This window comes from Vanellus vanellus (assembly GCF_965231255.1).
Source record: "Vanellus vanellus genome assembly, chromosome: Z".
In the NCBI taxonomy this organism is placed as follows: domain Eukaryota; kingdom Metazoa; phylum Chordata; class Aves; order Charadriiformes; family Charadriidae; genus Vanellus; species Vanellus vanellus.
The window spans coordinates 46,779,577-46,796,541 of NC_138908.1; the positions used below are offsets into that span (position 1 = coordinate 46,779,577).

General features: G+C 35.8%; 1 protein-coding gene across 1 annotated transcript in view; it reads right to left on the reverse strand.

Moving 5' to 3' along the window:
- Window positions 1–16,965, reverse strand: part of VPS13A (vacuolar protein sorting 13 homolog A) — a 108,284-nt gene that overhangs the window by 55,929 nt on the left and 35,390 nt on the right. Inside the window, exons 23-34 of the mRNA XM_082497960.1 lie at window positions 14,741–14,879; window positions 11,048–11,132; window positions 9,214–9,386; window positions 7,548–7,704; window positions 7,087–7,166; window positions 6,774–6,833; window positions 6,540–6,696; window positions 2,873–2,989; window positions 2,682–2,785; window positions 2,052–2,219; window positions 1,094–1,401; window positions 211–358 (exon numbers count right to left, since the gene is read on the reverse strand). Of these exons, the coding sequence (XP_082354086.1) occupies window positions 211–358; window positions 1,094–1,401; window positions 2,052–2,219; window positions 2,682–2,785; window positions 2,873–2,989; window positions 6,540–6,696; window positions 6,774–6,833; window positions 7,087–7,166; window positions 7,548–7,704; window positions 9,214–9,386; window positions 11,048–11,132; window positions 14,741–14,879 (1,696 nt within the window). The remainder of the gene's footprint in view (window positions 1–210; window positions 359–1,093; window positions 1,402–2,051; window positions 2,220–2,681; window positions 2,786–2,872; window positions 2,990–6,539; window positions 6,697–6,773; window positions 6,834–7,086; window positions 7,167–7,547; window positions 7,705–9,213; window positions 9,387–11,047; window positions 11,133–14,740; window positions 14,880–16,965) is intronic.

Sequence of the window (16,965 nt, forward strand, 5' to 3'; positions counted from 1 at the left end):
TTCTAACTAGCAACAGTAATATAGAGTGCAAAGTCTGCCTGCAGTTTCACAGATGAAATACAAAGCTTAGATTAGAACAAAAAGCCGTTCACTTCCTTTCTCCCTATGAAATCAAACAATACCTGAAGAAACCTGGACTTTTTGGACAGAAAAAAAAGAATCCATTTTCCACAGATATTTTAACAGCTGCTTTCAGAAATAAGTGCTTACATTCATAGGCTTGAGTCGGCCAGATATTTCAATGTCAGGAACTTCGTTATACCACGCAGCAGCCAAATTTCGTTCAACAGCTAATTCCAGATTGACTGGCTGCAGCAACTGTACTTCAGTTTGCAATGAACCCTGTTCATAGCATGATCTGTGAACAGAATCAAAATACTCCCAGCTTGACATACTTCACTTGCACATTGTAACAAAGACATACAAACACATTTCTGTCTTTTCCTCATCTTTTTGAATAGTACTGTAAAACAGTCTTCATACTACTTCCAGTATCTCTACTTAAAGCCTTACTCCACCAACTAGACATCTTTTCTTGTCAGGAAGGAGGCACATAACAAGCACACAACATACTGACTTCTTGCAAGTCAGGGCCTCCCACCTGCTCTCCACTAAAGAGAAATTCCTTCTTTCTTCAGTACTCTTCAACTATGTTTGAAAATCCTCTTCCCTTCCCTCTTCCCCTCCCAATCCCCTGGACCAACGCCCATTTTCAAACACTTCTTTACAGCTATCTCACTTGATATCTTTCCTGCTATGTATAGTTGAAAACTCCATCAAAATAGCCATTTACAAATGGGTATTAACCTGTCCCAAAGTAGTGAATGATGCATGTCTATTATTATACTCAGTATTCCCTGAACAAACATTTGCTTCTATTAAAAGATGTGTAGATTGCTACTTCTCCTACACCATACATTTTAATTGCTTTTACAAAATCTTTATTAATTTGCTGTTATATTTCAAGATAATAGTGTATCTGTCAACCACCAACCATTAACTAATAATTTTCAAAACAATTTCTCAAAGCTCTCCAACTGAAGTATCCCAAAAGGATTACATGAATTAAAAAAAAAATTTGACACTACATTACCTATATAACTTCAGTTCACTCAATTTCACCGTCATAGAGTCAACAACAGGCGGGAGATTATAGCGTGTTTTTGTTTTAGCTATAAAGAATTGGTTCTTCACAGTGATCAGACCAAGATCAGCCACCAGGACATTCGCAGACATTGCTGACTGTGGAACTATCACAACAGGTGCTTTAATATTGATATCCAGTGCCAAACGGGAACTACGCTCTGCTAACTCTTTTACACCTGTAGCTGCTTTCTCTGCTGCTTGAACAGTTGCCTCAGTAAGAGCTTCCTTGGCAGCTTGGAAGTTATTTATAAAAGCCTAGGAAAAGAATACAGAACTTGGGAATTTTATTAAGAATTACACTACTTCAAAAACACTAAGAATCACAGCTTTTTACATAGCAAACCATCTTAGGATACTATTTTTGCTACGCATTTTTTCTGAGTTCTTATAATAGGACAATCTCCTCACAAAATATGATAAAGTGTATATATATATATAAAAAAAAAAAATCCATACTAAGTATTTGGCAAATCAGATGGTAACAGCAATGACCTTGTAACATGACTTGTATAACTTACATTTTATTTACTCATATGGAGAGTAAAAGATAGATTTACTTAGCAGAATATACGGAGAAGGCATTACATTTCATGGTTTATTACTTAAATTTCAGTGTTATAAACAATGAACAGTCTGTATATCTAAAAGCTGCCATGAGTTATTTAAAATAAAAAAGTTACTAACAATAATAGGACATATTGATGCTTAGCCACTGACTCCATAATAACAAACATATGGAGAAGAAAAGTAAATAGCCTAACCGCCAATCCCAGTAAAGTTTTTACAATAGTATACAAGAGTTCTTACACAAACAGGCACCACTCCACATGGGATGCCTTATTCTCTTCTAGCTCAGACAATGTTATTTGAATGCTAAGGAACAGTATCTGGAAAATTTAACTTACCAAAATAGATGAAACAAACTTGTTGACAAAAACTACTTGAATACACCCTACAGTCAGGTAAATACGACTGTCAACAACATCCATATTCGTGTATGCAATGCCATCTGTAGCATTCACATATGATATCATTCTGAAGTTGAAGACTTCTTTTCCTGTGATGTAAAGAGCCTTAGGAAGAAAAAAAAAAAGAGCATGTCTACTGTAAAAACTTATGCTGGAGAAACTGAATTCCAAAATAAACTGTAGTACCTCACACTTCTAAGACATTTTTACTTCAAGTATAGCAACAATAAATGAAAAAAAAAAAAAAAACAACAAAAACCGAAAGCCACCTTGAAATAGCTGAAAATAATTGGTTGGAATCTCAGCTTGAGTAACTTTGTACATTAAAGTCAACAAAATAAGGAGCATGATGAGCAGCTGAGCATCACAGTTGCACAAAATCAATGTCAGCCTAATAATCACCAGTTGTAGGGGCGAAATCAGTCTGCCTATAGAGATATAATGCTCCCAGCAAATACATAAAACATTATTTTAAAAAAAAAAAAATGATAGTTAAAGAGAAGAGACCACAAAGTAATTTAGCATCTATATTCCATTCAGAAATCAATGGTACGTGCAAACGCATACCTTTTTATACAACGCTGTCTCATCAGAATCCATTATGATGATGTTCTTTAATTTTGCGGTCACTTCTGTTGCTGTTTTCTTCATGATCACTTGGCTATCCAGACCTTAAAAAAAAAAATAAGACATGCAAAATCTATCGAATATTCTGGTTACAAAGTTTTGTGCTTTTGCGATTAAAGTTCTGTTCCTACCTTCAATGTGAATTTCAGCTATTCTATGTTTTTTCTCTCTAATAAAGATACGTAAACAGGATAAATCCGCGCAGATATTGAGGTCGATAACATCTTCATACTTTGATTTTTTTGATGCTGTGGGAAATAAAAATTTATAAAAATTACAATTATTCAAGAAGGTGTAGTATTTTAGTATCCCTTTGCCAAAGCCTAGTTTGTATCAAGCCTGCAGCACTGGCAAAGTGCACTGCACTCATACTAGCAAGTATGACACAAAGGAATTGTATATACAGGGTTGTATACACAAGAGTGCTCATGTGCTTCACAAACTGTGGTAATCAAGATCAGTATTTTATTAACTGCAAGAAATACATTTAATACACATCTACAATACAATACAAGCACAATACAAAATTAGACATAGGTTATTCAGGACTAAGCAGTTTACCCCAAATAGTGGGAACATGATAGCTACATTAATGCACTACTCTACCTGGTCTGTTGATTAGTCATCTGCAATCAATGGTCTTGTTTACATACAGCAGGTGACTTTTTATTAAAGCCCCACAACCTATACTTTCTAAACTTAAGTTTTAAACATGAAAATACCATTAATATAACTAGACACCGAACAGAAGGAGTAGTGGGTGTCCTTCAAAATAAGTATGGGTAACTTTAAGACCTACAAAAGATAAAAGAGCAAATATAGTGCCTGTCAGAACAGAGGTGTCCAAATATTTAGTTCATTTTTGGTTTTCTCAAAACTGAGTAAGAGTAAAAATATTCTATTTCATGTTAACAGAGATAATCTCTGTTCATTATAAGTAAACGTGACTGATGCCACACAACATTATCTGCAGGTATGTTGCTCAATACAGAAGTCAACAGATAAGGGACTCAACCAATAACTTAGTCCATTTTTTCTTAAAGCCAAATCTGAAGTAATGTTACATGCTACTTCAAATGACAGAGGGAAATATCATATCTAGTATTCAGGGACTTTGAGTATTAAGCGGTAAATTCTTACAGGTGATCTACATGCAAAGCTAAAAGCAGCAAAATTAAAAGTAATAAACATTCAATCAATTTCTCCAAAGCCTAGCTTTTCAGATGAGAGATACCTTTAAGTATTCTGTGTGAGTATGTTAAGGCTTTCTCAACCCTCACAATCAAACTACAGTTCCACAAATACGTCAGCTTCAGTCACATGATTTTATTGTATGTTGCTAACATAAGACAAGCCACAGTAAATTAACCAATAACTACCCTCAGTCAAAGTTTAGTGTGCACAGTTGTACAGAAATGAGGGAGGAGGGAGGAGAATCACCTATGAAAGCTTTTCAGCTGTTTAAAGTCTAAATGGTTGCCTGATGTTGATACATAAGAACCTAATTTAATCCTTTGCCTCCAAGAATTCTAGAAGATACCAAATACTTTAGTGTTTGCCTGCATAGCAAAATGGTTCAAAGCTAGAGAAGTGATGAACCTTCTGTCCACAGCTCTCAGTAAGCCACTGAACAGAACCCTTTAAGTTCACAGACTATCCTGTGTACACAAGTGGTATTTCATCTAGTGTTCAGGCATGTCCCAGTGTAACTGAAATCAACCAACCACCATGAATGAGAACAATCTCACACAGAAAAAAAAAATAAATTAAAAATTACAGTTAAATAGAAGAATTTTTTTTTCACAGAGCAATTATTCCACCTTTTACTTCTCAGGTCTATTATGCAATGGAGACCTGCAAAACACCTTCAAAGAACGAGCTGAGGAACTAAACTTCCTAACAATCTGATGGAATAATAAAAAATCATCATCTGAGAAACAATCGCTGGGTGACATATTAATACTCTTCTCACATCTCATCCCAACTGATGTCTTATAATTCCTAGGGCAAATGCTCTCGTTCATCTTCCTTCATCTTCCCCCCAAAAACAGAGGCTACAAACCTTAATTTCTCTCATTTTGTTAATAACCTGTTGGTTCCATTGTGTGTTCCTCTCACAATGCTTAAAAAAATAAACATAACTGATTTCACTGAAGTACACATGGGAAACAAACACTCAAATCCCAAGAAGAGCTGTGCACCCCAAAAGCTTGAATTTTTTATTCCTAATACAGGTACCTTTTCCATCTCAGTTATTCTTCAAGACACACAGTCAGGCTACTGGTTTACCTGCCTCCTGTAACAAAGTCACCAACCCTCAGCAACACTGTGAATTAATCACTGAATATGAGTATACACTAGACTTAAAAATATATTTCTGTTTTGCCAAACAGAAATATATTTTTCATAAAGGCAGCACAAATTAACATTCTCAAAAAAAAAAAAAAATAACCAAATGTTGCAAATGTGATACTTCAGGTTTAAAGGTGTCAAACTAGTACTGAAGTTTAACTCAAAATGCTCATAAGAACTAACATCAGTGAATGCAGGCAGCCTCAGAAAAATCTCGTAGTGTACCAGCAGGCTGGCTAGGTCAGTCATATGAGGGAACTACCGAAATCAGTAATGCCAAGCAAGTATTACAATACCTCAACTAGAAACATCTTGAGAATTATCCTCTACCATAGTTTTTGTGTGTGTTTTCTTTTTTTAATAACTAGCTGGATTTTCAGTGTTTTCTGATTAACAGCAAGCAATGATTGCAAAGATCTGAGAAGTCCTTCTCAGAGCAGAAATGAATGTCGCTGGCATAATGTTGAGCATTTATTAAAAGCATTCATTTCAAGGTAGAAGATTCTCCCAGACACAAGATCACAATATGCAGGTAATGGGGTTTTTTGCTCTTGCACAACATTATCAACAAATCAGACCTGGCAAATTCTTGGTCAGAGAGTGATAAAACTGCATAGAAAGGAAGGTATTCACATGAGATTGATGTTCCTCAGATATAAGGTAATAAAATAACTGTGGGCAATCAAAAGTCTCAATTCAGTCCGGGGGCGGAAGAAACAAAACCAAAAATGGATAATTTATGGGGATTTTTTTTGCATATACTCAGTTTCTTGAATACACAGCAAAGGTATGTTTGACCAATACGTCAGAAAACGGCACACGGACAGAGATATTAACCTTATTAGAGCAGAATAATTCCTTCAGACTAATATTGTTAAATAAGTGATTGGCCTGTGCCCCTTTTATGATGCAACAGTGCTAATAATGCTCTTGCAGGCCAACAAAACCTAGGAAGCCTAAATTTATACATAAAATAAGATACCTACAGAGTACCAGGTACCTTTGATAAACATGAGTAGGCTCACTAGATTTCTCTCAAATTGCAGGAATTCACATTATACTTCCTGTCCCTAAAAACACAGTAATTTATATTAATGGCTGCTATTACCAGCTTCCTGTAACAAAAGACTGAGAACACTCAAGACATCTTCCACCATACAAGGCCTTCCTATTTATTACACTTCAAGGTAAATCCAAATTCATGTGCCAGTTAAGAAACCCAAAGCAGCAGTTCCAACAAATTATTCCTACAAAGTTGGTGCCAAACAGAATTTAGTCATTCAGCAAATTACTAGATCACTAGTAACCAAAACTCTCCTGGAGCTTGTGAAATGCAGTAGTGTATATAAAGTCATTGACAGGCTTACAAAAATAGAAAATATGTCTGTTTTTTCCTTGAAGAGAGAGGAATGAAAAGAGGGTGAAAAAAGGAATAAAGAAACTTACTTAATTTCTTAAGAACATCCTTCTTCTCCTCTATTTTTTCATGGACTGTTTCTTCTGCAACTTTAGTTTCTTGTTTGGGTAGAAGATTATTCAGATAGTTCATAGCATTCAGCAGAGCTTCAGTATGCAAATGAACATCTAGAGATGAAAAGTTCACCTAAAAGAACAAATTATGTTTATGCAATATGCCTCTCATCCCACAATGAGAAAATTATGTTAAAAAAGACATCATACCTTTATTTTCTGCAGAACATTCTGATAGGCAGTTTTCAGTTCTGGTCCATTAATATCAGTCTAGTCCACCAAAAGTGCACGTAAAACAAACAAACAAATCAGAAGTTTGCAAATTTCATTAGAGAGAATTTATTTCAAAAACTGCTACAACTTAAGATGTACAAGTTAATCTGTTTAGGGAGCACAAAGACTTTGCACGTGATAATATGTTAAGGAATGAACAAGCAAGGAAAAACCTTCAACAATTGCTCAATAATACAGTGCTGTTTATGACTGGCTTAAAATTCAAAAGCAATGTCTGCTCTTTTCTCACCTTTATGTACTCCAGAGTGAGAAGATCATCTTCTACATTATCCAAAGTAGTAATTATGTAAACTGGCTTGTCATTATCATCTTAAAAAAAAACCAAAATAATAAAAAATATTACTTTTTTTTAATAAAAAAAAAAGACAAGTTTTGTACAACTTTTTAATCATCTATAGACTACAAACTAGGCTACTAGCTGTCATTACTATTTAATCAGAAAACCTATTCTGCAGACCTAAAACAGGTAGATGTCTCTACTAAAGTCATCAGCACTAGAACATATTTACCAAAGTATTACTAAGAGAATGAGCTCCTGAGTTACTTTTCCCCCCACCACCAAAAAAAAAAATAAATTCATTTAGGAAGCAAATCTTCTTCAGTTGACAAAAGAAAGCCCTACAGGCTTTTTGAAGACAAATCCACAGTGTTATTTACACCTAATGTTTTCATCAGACTACAGATACTTACCCATATACTCTGGGCACAGCAGACAAACTTCACGAAGGAAAGCATTTGCAGTCATGTCAAATGTTCTTAATTTAAGTTCAGTGCCTAACCCTACAATATCAAGCTGCAGCACAGGTGTCTCAGCATCACCAGTAAGACGGCATAATTTAATTAAGACCTAAAAAAACCAACCGAACAAAAAACAAACAAACAAAAAACATAAAAAAAGGTAGGGGATTATCCTCTTAGGTTTTATATAGGATTATACATTTACATACAATTTACTGGTTAATGTGTATTGATCATTTAACTTTATACAACAAATGCACTGGAAAAAATAAACAGTTCAATAAGCAAAATTGCTAGAATACTGTCTGCTGATATTTTAACAAAAACTGCAAACATGCACATATGTAATACCAAAGTTACACTTACATAAACTAATTTATAACAATTTTGTAAGGCATTTAGTAATGTTCAGCCCAGACAAAACCAGATTTTCAGTCTGCATAAAGAGTTTACTACTTTCACTGTAATTTCTTTGAACTCTCCCGGTAAGAGTTAGATTCCCAAGCTGAATATCAGGCAAGAGGATTTCCTACTTTTTCACCCATGAATGAGAAAGACATTGTTAAATAAATACCTAGCTGAGCTGCTGTTATCTGTCTTTCACAACCAAAGCAAAACAATGATACATACTCTTCCTTTCCACATAATGCTATCTACAAATATGGAAAATCAAAACCAAACCAAATAAGTAATTTTAAACCACAAAGCCAACAAACTCAGAGATGGTGATTCTTAATAGATTCTCAATTTAATTTTTTTCTTATAGATTGTAGGATAGTTTCCATTAGAGAAAAATGTATAATGCAGCATCTATCTTTAGACTAGTAATTCTTAAGATCTTGTCATCACACAAAAACCAGTACATTTCAATTTTATTTGTTTATGTATTTTCTGTAAGGTGTAGTATATAATAAGATATGTAGCAAGCTACTTATGAGGCATTGAAGCCATTCTGTAAGCCCTACCTTAAAACAGAATTTGTAGAATTAACTGAATTTGCATGGTTTATTTGTAAAGTTACACAGTGAGTAGCAGCAGTAACACTGTCATAGCCATACAGGTAACAATAGGGTAAGTGGCCTTCTCTTTTACTAGACCAACTGATGCAGTCAGTAACAGTGTCTTGCATTTGGGTAAAATACCCTTCCCACCCAATACAGCAAGAATAACACATAAAATACCTCATAGTGAACATGTTACAGATTTCGGTAAGGCCCACAGAGTCTGGGAAAAATTGCAGTGGAAAAATAGGGTGCTTATTACAAGATGGAAGATTAATGACATCTTCCCAGTGACTGCAGCAGTATCCGGAAAAAAGATGTCAAAACCTACACCTTAAGCCAAAACAAATACATAATCTGACTTTTGAGTGACAGTTTGGTAAAGGAAATTTAGTGATAAGTTGGGAAATAAGGTAATAAATTGTATAAATCAAAGCATTTCAGTGATGACAAGGATGCATAAGTACAACTATGACTTGGAAAAAAAACTCTACAGAATAGTTCAGCAAGAAATGGGGAATTAATACTTCTGTAGACATGGATCATGAACACAACAAACAGGAAAAGAAATACAGTTTGGATGTGCTTCAGAGAAATTAAAAAAAAATTCTCTTTACCTCAGCTACTTCAAAAGTTAGCTGAAATTCTGTCATATTTTTCAAAGATTCTTGTTTACGTAGTTTTTTTCGCCTTGTACTGCTAGCTCGCTTGAGGGTACCAGATGGGGCTTCAAAAAATGGCATGTCTTCCACAGGACTGCTTAGAGCATCATAAAATTCTTCTTCTGATTCTAAGGATTAATTCACAACAACATGATGTATAAATTTTAGAAAGCCAGTATTTTGCAGCACTATGATCCAGAATTTTTATGTCTATATAAAAACTTAAACATACAAGTATTGGAAGATTACTTAGCTGATAATTAGCAACCAACAAAGTCTATTTGTATAATTATCTCCACTCCTGCCTCCACAACTTTTCAAGACACTTACAGTTCCCTCTATCACATCATCATAAATCAGTTCTCAGCAGCTAACTCAGTCAGCATTCTCTCACTATTTGTTGTGCAAAAGACAGCATAGACTGTGGCTCATCTTGCCTTCAGTGTGTACTAATATCTTAACTCTTCTGCTGGGCTGACTGCTGCTCAACATTCAGAAGCCTTTCCCTCACTATCAGTGGCACTACTTTGGATCTCTCATTTCAGGAGAGACTCCTAAGGACTATCAAGCCTTTAATCCACCTGACATTATTAACGAAATGTAACTAAGACAAATAGATTGCACCATCTTATGAGGTTCTTTCCCTCCACCTAAAAACCATAAACAATGAAGTTAAAGGTAACTGTTGAGGTATCCTTCTTCTGACAAAACCAAACACATGACATTAAGAGGTATTTTCTAAGGTTTAAAAGCACACTTGAGTCTGGGGGGTGAAGACAGAGAAATAACATTAATCACTTAAAATGACTGTAGAGCTGTATATATTGTATAAATTAAAAAAAAAAAGATAGATTTAGATTGAATCAAGTCATTACTTTCTCAAATTAATTGTTTCCAGTGTTCGTTCCCATCTCACTCTAATTTGTAAGAATTGAAAGATACTTTCTCTCTACCTTTGCGCACTTAATGGAACTCATGTAAAAGATAGATGAAGATGCACAGATACATATTTCTACGCATACTCTACACACACTGAATTTGAAGTGATACAGTAGACGCAAATATTAACTTTGCTGATAATTTTACTAGCGTTTGCAAACCCCATATATGATTAACTTGACAGAGGAGAAAAAGTATCCTCTATTTCTCCAGTTGAGTGCCTTGATATGACAAAGGTGATTGACATTGAAATAACATTGATATATTTGATTATTTTTCAAATGTGACTACTAGATTGAACATTATAATCTATCTGTTTGAACAGCAAGGCAGTATTAAACATGACCAGTTTCTCCACAGCCAATCTTCTGTTTGATCCTGATCCTGTAGAAGTCAAAGTTATGTTTATAACACAGTAGTTTCTAACAGTCATAATTTCAGTGTTTTGTAATTTAAATAAATCCAGCTAAGTAGAAGAAAACAGAAGAAAACAATTAAACCATGACAACCATCAGAGGACTAAGTACATACTGAACTAAAAAATGACATACATACTACTTCAGAAAAATAAACGAACCCATCCTACCAATCAAACATTTTATTGCTTTGCCTTCAAAAGGGAACATCAAGAACAAACATACAGAATTTTACTGCTATGAGAAAACACACAAATATTTTGTACAGAATGAATTAGAATAAGCTGCACAGAATATAGGACTCCTCAACCTTCAAGAACTTGAAACAAAGCCACAAACGGCCACTTACTCCAAGAGAAACAAATTAATTCAATGAACTTCAAAACTTTACTTGACCTGTTTATTAAATCAGACTTTAAAATAGGTTGTATTACCTGACTCAGCAAATGAATGAAGATCCAGAACAGGAAACACACCTTGTGACAAATGTGGTGCTGAGAGCACAGGGGATATTGCAGCCTGAAACAGGAAACACCATAAAATTTTGATTGAATTCATTGGTCATGCTATTGCATCACACATGCTGCATGGAAGTTTTACAACTTAAAGAAATTGGTCTTTTTTTTAAGTGCAAATCATTACAGTTAAACATGTTATTGAATTAAAAGCATGGGGAGAAATGAGGCATAAATCATGTAAAAGCAGCAGGTACTGCGCATTCATCTAGCTATAGACAGGATATATCAGGAAACACGCAAAAAGGCTCAAATATCCAACTTCACAGATCAAGAGATGGACAGAAACAGCACATCACATGAAAACTCAGAAAAGACAAAACCTAGTTCCTCACAGGACTACAGTGTAGCAACCACAGAAAACAGTAAAAGATCAACTGTTCTTTATAAAAATCACACAATATAGGTGGCAGGTAGAAAAAAAGAAAACAGAACTAGAGAAAACATTAGAACAGACAAGAATGGTTTTTAAATTTCATAAAATCATAGAATCATTTAGGTTGGAAAAGAGCCTTAAGGATGATCAAGTCCAACCCTTAACCTAACACTACCAGGTCCACCACTAAACCATGTCCCTAAGCACCACATCTATACATCTGTTAATCATCCCCAGGGATGGTGACTTCACCACTTACCTGGGCAGTCTGTTCCAATGCTTGACAACCCTTTCAGTGAATAAATTTTTCCCAATATCCAATCTAAACTTCCCCTGGAGCAAGTTGAGGTCACTTCCTCTTGACCTATCACTTGTTACTTGGGAGAAGAAACCAACACCCACCTCGCTACAAACTCCTTTCAGGTGGTTGTAGAGAGCGATAAGGTCTCCCCTCAGCCTCCTCTTCTCCAAGCTAAACAGCCCGAGTTCCCTCAGACGCTCCTCATAAGACTTGGTCTCCAGACCCCTCACCAGCTTTGTTGCCTTTCTCTGAACATGCCCCAGCACCTCAATGTCTTTCTTGGAGTGAGGGGCCCAAAACTGAACACAGTATTCAAGGTGGGGGCTCACCAGTGCCAAGTACAGGGGAACAATCACTTCCCTAGTCCTGCTGGCCACACTGTTTCTGATACAGGCCAGGATGCTGTTGGCCGCCTTGGCCACCTGGGCACACTACTGGCTCATACTCAGCTGGCTACTGACCAACACCCCCAGGTCCTTTTCTGCCAGGCAGCTTTCCAGCCACTCTTCCACAAGCCTGTGGCACTGCATGAGGCTGTTGTGACCCAAGTGCAGGACCTGGCACTCAGCTTCGTTGAATCTCATTTCTTTGTGTATCCGGAAAATCTGATGCTAGAAGAGTCTTTAATTGTGAGATGCAGTCATGCGTAACCCAGAGAAGGAACTGAAAATGTTTGAAATGTCACTGTTTTGCCACTAGAGTGGACAAAAGGACAAGAATCCTCACTCCTGTGTATCATACGTGATAGAATTAAATACTCTTAGTGAAGGTAACCAAATGGTTTATTCAAAGTCAAATTTCCCACCAAGCCTCAGAAAGTAGTCTCGGTGGTTTGAGTTTGTAAAAGAATTCTCATCTGCATGTTCCACTTATATATTTAGTATATACGTGCCTTGCACTGAGTAATAAGGTAAGGAGAGACATGTGAGTTGCCTGCATGCCCATTCTTCTTGAGTGACTTTGGCTTTGGACTGCTTGGATGACAGTAGTTCTTACCTCCAGACCCCCCCTCCCCCCTGGTACTGCAACTTTTAAAGCCCAGTCTCAGACAATTATTCAATAACTCCTAGTATCTTACAGAAATCTAAGTATTACGGTAACAAAGAAACATTCATCTTTGAACTTTGTTTCCAAGGGTCCATTTTTCATCTCACCCTTCACATTTCAACGGTCTCTACATAATTTGACTTTACTGAATATATCCACGTCCACAAGAGACTTGGTGTATCTATCGCTCAAGACTCTTGTAATTCAAAAGTGTCTCACCTGTAACACTTTCACATTCTAAGACGACAAGGAGAAGCAACTGTGAGACTTCACAGTTGAGAACTGTGAGTTCACAGTACCAAATCAAGAGAAATTCGCTTCCACACTGAAGCATATAGCCTTCTTGTACTAAAGTACATGAAAGTGCAGGGTGTAAAAACCTAGAAAGATCTGTTCCAAAGAATCTTCGGTTTTCACAGGCCAAGAACAATTCCTCCACTATCTCAAAACGTACAGAACAAAGTTCACATGCAGAGCCCTGAAAAACGATTTCACATCCTTTTCAGTTCAGAAGTGATGGGATGGCAATAAAGCTCAGAAGAGCATCAGCTACAAGGACGAAAGCATGGGAGTGTATCTGCCACCACCAAAGCAGGGAATACACTCAAATTAACTGAAATTAATACCAGCAATTAGAGTCTGTTAGGCTCTGCAGCAGATGGAAGCCTGAGCAGACATGTTTAACTATAGGTTTTAATATGGATGCTGCATATAAAGCAAATACATTCACACTAGCTAAACGGTCTTTCCTCACCTCATCTTGTACATCACAAGTAATGTACAGGTGATACTAAGCACATTTAAAGTGTTTTAAATGTAACAGTTGAATTCTATAATGCAAGTATAGTCAGTGTTACAAAGTAAAGGATAATCATCTTACATGTGCGCATTTTATTTATGTAAGACTAAAATCCTATCACTTATTCTTGAAAAAAGTCTGTCATTAGTTGCACGAAACAGAGACTCTTTGACCTTGAGATTTCACATACGATCATATGATAGGACTGCTTTAAAGACATATAAAACATAGCCAGATCACACAGACTAGAGTGATGTTAGAAATCAGCAATTCAGAGTTCATTTCCTGGTTTTGTTAAAACAGCTCGTATCAAAAGGTAAAACATACTTTTCAGGAATAATAACAAGAAAGTCACAATCCTCTGTCCTGAAGAAAGCATAAAACAGTGGCCTGAACCACTTCCACTAAGGAAGCGGGAAGAGAACTCACTCCACACTCCTAAACCTTAGAAATGCAATGTAGAACTGCCACCCACTCAGGCATGATGTATAACTGAATAAAGAAAAGCTGCGAAGAGCAGTGAAGTCAGCTGAAATGAAGCTGCCTCTTTTGCCAGGCAGGCACTTGTTTAGCCAACATAAGCCACTGACAGTGGGCAATTTTTATTTTGTTTTTGAAAGTTAAACTCCTGTCTGACTAAAGATACACATAATACTTCAACTTTAAAAATACCAAGGTTCCAATCTTTTCTTCACTACACAAAATAGCTGAACCCAAATGCCACAGCACTCTGATACGGGTGTAAATTTGAAGGTACAATTAAACTAATCCTCACCAAAGTGAACATATTTGTTAATGAAGACAAATACAAACCACAAAGTAATTCCCAGAGTAGTAAAAGTTTGGTTTTTTTTTATTTTAAACTCATCCACTGGACAACTATTTCATAATTATTGGCCAAAGATCACAATAAACTGACTAAATAACAAGAAAAAATTCTATAGCTTTAGAGAATTAGCTAAGTTTTTCAAGAGGTACTAAGCAAATCCTTATTATCTACTTTCTCATGCTCCTCTCAAAATTGCAATGTTAATAGCAGGAAGGTACCTTTCTGATAATTATTAATGAAATATTTTTTAAAAACCTTACCTCGGTTATTTTTGGAGGAGAACTGGTAGCAGGAGCACTTTCTGGCTTAGGAATGCTGTCAATGAGCTCCAAGATACTTGTCAGTTTCTGGTCTGATATTTGGATAGAAAGTAAAGGCAGCTGTCCAGACAGTTTGAACCTGTATTGTAAACAATTAAAGTTATCTTAAAACTACTTCATTCAAACTTTACATTAATTTTCTTCTGAAAACCACACGAGTCTTCCTGGTCAGAAAATCACTCATCTAACCATTGCATGTTTTTTATACATATATATAGATATGTGTGGGTGTGTGCATGCATATGTAATGTCTGCTGTGCACAGAAGAATTGCTTAACCAGCAAATACTCAATTATTAATGTAATTTAAATTTCCATTTGATACAGTATCTTGCAGCTCAGGACTGCAAATAATACTAATAACCACTTCTGATTTGGCTGCATAAAGCATATTTTCCTCACAATCAGAAATTGTTTCCTCTTGTTTGTATATTTAATTTAATTGATTGTAATAAATCACATTAACTGAGCCTTTACACAGTACTTTACAGAAGAAGCAAGGGACTGGGAGAGGTGATGTGCATAAGAATGTTTACAGCCAAAACTTCAAGCAAAGTATACAAAATACTTCCTACGCATTATGTATATTTAAGCTTGCTCTAACAGTAGTCTAGATATTTAACAAAGAAATAAATGGCATAGCTATAAAGGACATAAAAGAATAAAATAACAGTCTTGAAAAATGAAAGCAGTAAAACATATTTTAAGCCTGTTTGAGTAGACTCTGGCCAAAAAAGAAGTAGAATCACTTCAAATGTAGACACTAACCTAAGACCTAAATCCCATCCCACTTTCTCACTGAACTGAGCAGAACAGAAGCAGAAACTGGATCCAATACCACTGTTATGCTTTTATTACAACACCTAGGTAGAACAGATGAAGAAGTCTGTTCAATAAGCCAATGGTCTCCCAACAATGGGCAACAGCAGATGCTTAACATGTGGGGTTCAAAGAACAGGATTTGCTATTTTCTCCCAGTTTTGCTATGTTTAACTTGCAGCTCAATCTTCACAGGAACATAAAATATAATACATTGGAGAGGATGACAAACACACTGATATTTTCAATCACCCTCAACTAACTTTGACACTACAAGAATAACAACTCTTCCTACCTGAGCAAGCCAAGCACGAAGTTTAACATGTTAAACTGTAACAGTAAGAACCAAGTTTTCTACATTTTATTAATTTCTTCACATCTTTAAATTCTTAAGGAATTCATTCTCAACTACTTTTGACTTCTATTCTTAATTCCAGTTCTATCAGAGAGAAATTTAGACTTTTGTTTTTGTTGTTCTTTTATTTTAACGGAGAGGGGCAGGGTGTATGTGTAGCTGCTGGGTCTGAAAGGACCTGTCCTTCTACTGCTTGAGTGCTCTAGTGATCTAGGACACTTAGCAATTCTCACTTCCATTGCACTTAAACCTCCCTACAAAAAAAATTGTGTATATTGTTAAGACATTTTTGATGAATGCTTGTACAATGGACAGCCCATTCAGTTACATGGAAGGCACTCAGCAGATATAAGGCAGACAACTGCAAATAATCCCAGGCTCACTTTCACTGCTTCTAAAAAGAGCTTTTAAGGTTCAGAGAACTTCTGGAAGCAGAATACAATTATTCCACATTTGTAGAGACTGAGGCATGGAGGAGCTAAGTACTTCAAACTATGAGGAAATCTGTGCAGAAACTTCTTCCAAGTTCAGTGGGTTATATTTAGAGAGAAGGAAATGTTAAGGATGCCATTCGCAAAGCTGCAAACAAATACATTCCTTTAAATTGGAATTTGGTGGTTTTTTGTTTTGGGGTTTTTTTTTGGTTTGCCTTTTTTTTTTTTTTTAGTGAGCACTATTATATGGAAGGACGCTCTCGATATTGGTATCCTAATACTGGTTTCATACACCTTAAAAAAACAGATGACAGACTCCCAAACACCTCCTTCAGAGAACAGGGGAATCATATCACAGGATAAAACAAACATAAAAAAGCCCCAAACACTGTAGAAAGCTACAGAATCATATTAGTGCTTCCAAATGTGAAGTGACAGAAACTATAAGGAACACTGCATCCTATTACCAGAAATGAAAGAAAGGCAGATACTCAGATCCAACCACAGAATGAAAACCTATTTTAAGGGTTAGGAAATAAAAATACTGATGAAAACACA